A 4,023-nucleotide genomic window follows, 5' to 3' on the forward strand; every position below is an offset into this window, starting at 1 on the left:
TGTTCATGAAAGTATATTCAGAATAATGACAATAAAAGGGGGAAGATTTTAAATAGGAGATGGGTTAAATATAGAATACAGCTACTAAAATAATTTTACTTATTTATACAGAAACATCCTTATGACATCTTTTATAACAAAAGAACTTATAAATTATGCACAGTGAGATTGCAACACAGTATGCAATAGAATAACTACACATACATACACATAAATAGAAAAACAGAAATGTAATTATATAGTATATTATCAGTTGCAATGAATTTTCAGTTTGCTTTTAAATTTTACCTTATTTTGCTCCATTTAGAATTTTCTGCCAAAGTATATAATCTGTTTAAATAATACATTCTTTTAGATATGCAAATATAGATAAAGAGGAATGGTTTATTACCAAGCTCCAGGCCTGCAAAATATGGCAATGATAGCTTTTTATTGTCAATTCCAATTTTATACTGGAAGAGAAGAAATGCATGACCTTCAAAAGCAAATGAACATGAAACTATGCATGTGTAGATATTGTAACTACTAATCCAAAAAAAAGTCATGTAAAAACACCTCTCATTACTGAGCAATTGCTTATTTCTGTTGTTATTAGAACATGTATTTTGATTTACATCAAAATTGAGAAAACCAGTTCAGTTTCGTACTCTTTTCAATTATGAGTTCTTCTTGAAGAATTTTGCAGCCTTACCCAAAAAAGAGTCAGATATTCAGATTTACAAGATTTGTGACTCATTATCTTACACATTCATAGCACTCATGTGTGCTCTGTTTTATGGAACCAGGCAGCATCCTCTGCCTAACTCTGTTGCAAACCATTTTGTCAAACTTGTGTACAGATCAAAAGAAAAAAATTAATATAAACATCTCCAGTAATGGAGAAGCACATGTCTGATGGCTAGTTCATCTGTAGATTATAGTAGCATATGCTTATATGTATAGATGATATACATCACACACACACACACACACAAATAAGCACATGCACACAGTTGAGTAACAGCATTGGCAATGAGTAAAGGTAAATAAATGACTTTTGAGTTAGATAAATAATAATTTGAATCACAGCTTAACCACTATTTATTTGAGAAATATCAAGAAAATTAATCTGTCCTAAATTTACTGTCTCCACTGGTAAAATGATAATAATGTGGCATAGCTAGAAGAATTGTTTTCTTGAATTAAAAGAAAAATGTGTATAAAGCCACTTGACACTAAGGGCTAAATAAATTATTTAAATAACTATTATAATACTTAATAGGAAAGAAACTTAATAAGAATATTTAATATGGATAGGAAACTAGGAGGTCCACTGGAAATCTCATAATGCATCCTGGACATGTCATATTAACAAAGTTAGCTTCAATTGACTGCAGTCTAAAAGCTATTTGTTAAAAACCAACTTTAAATTATATAGGCCAGACCCTATATAATTTTCTTTCTCTTTTATTCTAGAAAGATTTACCAAAGATGCCTTAAAAATAACACTTAAATTTAAGAGAAGGAAAAATAGGCAATATTTTCAGAAGCATAACATCATCTTAAAACTTGAAGAATTATTTTGAAAAAAATATATAGAATAGACAAGTTAGCATGTGTCTGTAATTCCAGCTACTTGGAAGGCTGAGGTGGAAGTATCATCTCAGCCCAGCAGGTTGAGGCTGTGGTGGCCATGAGCATGCCACTGCACTCCAGCCTGAGCAGCAGAGTGAGACTCCAACTCAAAAAAAAGACAATAGCAAAAACATGGAACCAACCATGTTGCCCATCGAAGTTGGACTGGATAAAAAAAATGTGGTACATATACACAATGAAATATTATGCAGCCATAAAGAACTACAAATATATGAGCTTTGCAGCAACCTGGATAGATTTGGAGTCGATCATACTCAGTGATTTATCACAGAAACAAAGAACAGAGTTCCATATGTTCTCACTCATAAGAGGACCTTGAATAATTATAATGCTATAAGAAAGTGATTGGCAGTAATGGGAAATGGGGGGAGATTGGCATTTGAGGGAAACTGCTAGGGCAGGGAGGGGCATACCTCATCAACAGGGGTACTTGCATGATCAATGTTTGTATACCTAACCCTGAATTGTATCCCACATCTTTACATTAAAAATAAAAAAAAATAAAAAACAAAAAAATAGATAAGTTGGAAGATACTTCTAGGAAGAAATTAGATTCACCCCTCTTCCAATCTAAAGCATAACAGTGCCTTTCATTTTATGGTTATTTAGTGTTTAAACATGGATTTTAAATACATCTTTCTCTGAACAAACCCTTTTTTTGACAGCATCTTCCTCAGTGCTGCCTTCATGGCATCATTCCTTAAACTATAGATGACTGGATTGATTGTTGGAGGTGTCACAGTATAGAATATAGAGAACATGAAGTCCACAGCTGATGGGGAATCTGATGGGGGTCTCAGAAACTCAAAGCCAGCAGCTGAGAGAAAGAAGGTGACTACAAACAGGTGTGGTAGGCAGGTGGAAAAGACCTTGGTTCGGCCTTCAGATGATGGGATTCTCAGCACAGTAGAGAAGATGTGAATGTAGGAGAGAATAATGGAGATCAAGCAGATAAATGCTGTTGACGTCGTGAATGCAGCCACTGCAATCTCATTAATAAATTCATAAGAACAGACTAGTTTTAGCATCTGAGGAACGTCACAGAAGAATTGGTGAATTACTCTCTCCCCACAGAGAGGTATGGAGAAGTTAACAGCTGTGTGCATGAGTCCAGAGAGGCCCCCAGCAATCCATACAGCTATCACGGCACGCCTACAAGCACCGGGATCCATAATGGAATCATATTGCAGTGGTTGACAGATAGCTGCATACCGGTCATAAGACATTACTGTGAGAATGGCCACTTCTGATGATGCCAGAGCTATGAAAAAAAAAACCTGAAGAATGCACTGAACAAGGGAAATGTAACCATTGCCCACAAGTGAATTTACAATGGACTGAGGAACTGTGACAGAGATGAAGCAGAGGTCCAGAAGAGAGAGATGCTTCAAGAAATAATACATGGGAGAATGGAGACGATGATCCAAGGTAGTGATGGTTATAATGAGGAGGTTGCCTGTCAAGGCCAGTAGGTATGTTGCCAAAAACAACAGTGCATGTAAAATCTGAAGTTTACGCTCATCAGAAAACCCCATGAGGAGGAATCCATTCATTGAAGTCAAGTTGGCCATGGTCACTCTGAAGATACCAGTATGACTCTGTTTAGGGGGCCAAAAACCAGGAGAAAAAGTATATATAATATTTAATTATCTATAAGTCAAGTAGCTCAGTGCCCTCAGCATAGAACTACAGAAATCAAGATGAATTTTTCTCCATTATGATTAGTAAATTCAGAAAAATCTTTAGTCATTTTTCAGAAATAGAATTTCTAAATGTGATCAATAAGCCATAATAATTTTCTGGAGCTGAGTTTCTAGTGTCAAAGAGAGAGAAATTGATAGAAATGATAATTTTTACCTTCAATAAAGTCAGTTAACATGACACTAATTGACGAGTACCTTACTATTACAATGATGCACTATAGCTTCTTTTGTTAACCATCTTAAGTGAGGTTATTGATATCACCTGGCAAATGGACCTAGGAACAGTCCAGAGGCAAATCTACAAAAAGCATTCATGTTTCTCACCTCTAAAAGGTTTTTAACATTTTTAAAAGATTACATTTTGTTGGAATGAACTTCCCAGAGCAATATTAAAGAGAGAGAAAGTCTCAAAACTGTAACATGCAGACACCACTGGTATCTAAGTTTTGGACTTTAGAGATTTTCCAACTGAGGGACAACTCTTCTCCCACAGAGAATACCTTTTAATTTTCAAAATCCTTATGACAACTTCGGATTGAACATTTTCAATCAAGTCCATATGAACAAATAATGAGATTTTCTAAAATGTATGTGATAAACAGAATGCTATGTGGTGGAGTATTTGCCTTTCCAGTATTATCTCTCATTGTGACTTCCCCAGTGAGAAAAATGTTTTTTTTTTCTC

General features: G+C 34.9%; 1 protein-coding gene across 1 annotated transcript; it reads right to left on the reverse strand.

The window, feature by feature from the left end:
* Positions 1-2,165: 2,165 nt before the first annotated feature.
* Positions 2,166-3,258, reverse strand: LOC103262423 (olfactory receptor 14J1). The gene has a single exon (XM_008060043.1). The coding sequence runs from the start codon at positions 3,204-3,206 to the stop codon at positions 2,241-2,243; it is 966 nt and encodes a 321-aa protein (XP_008058234.1). The 5' UTR covers positions 3,207-3,258; the 3' UTR covers positions 2,166-2,240.
* Positions 3,259-4,023: the final 765 nt, after the last annotated feature.

The sequence above is a fragment of the Carlito syrichta genome, unplaced genomic scaffold, assembly GCF_000164805.1.
Source record: "Carlito syrichta isolate Samal-C Ts95f unplaced genomic scaffold, Tarsius_syrichta-2.0.1 Scaffold304492, whole genome shotgun sequence".
NCBI classification, from domain to species: Eukaryota; Metazoa; Chordata; class Mammalia; order Primates; family Tarsiidae; genus Carlito; species Carlito syrichta.

Bases quoted from the DNA above. Each gene is read 5' to 3' on its own strand.
- LOC103262423 (XM_008060043.1), bottom strand. From the start codon at position 3,206: ATGGCCAACTTGACTTCAATGAATGGATTCCTCCTCATGGGGTTTTCT.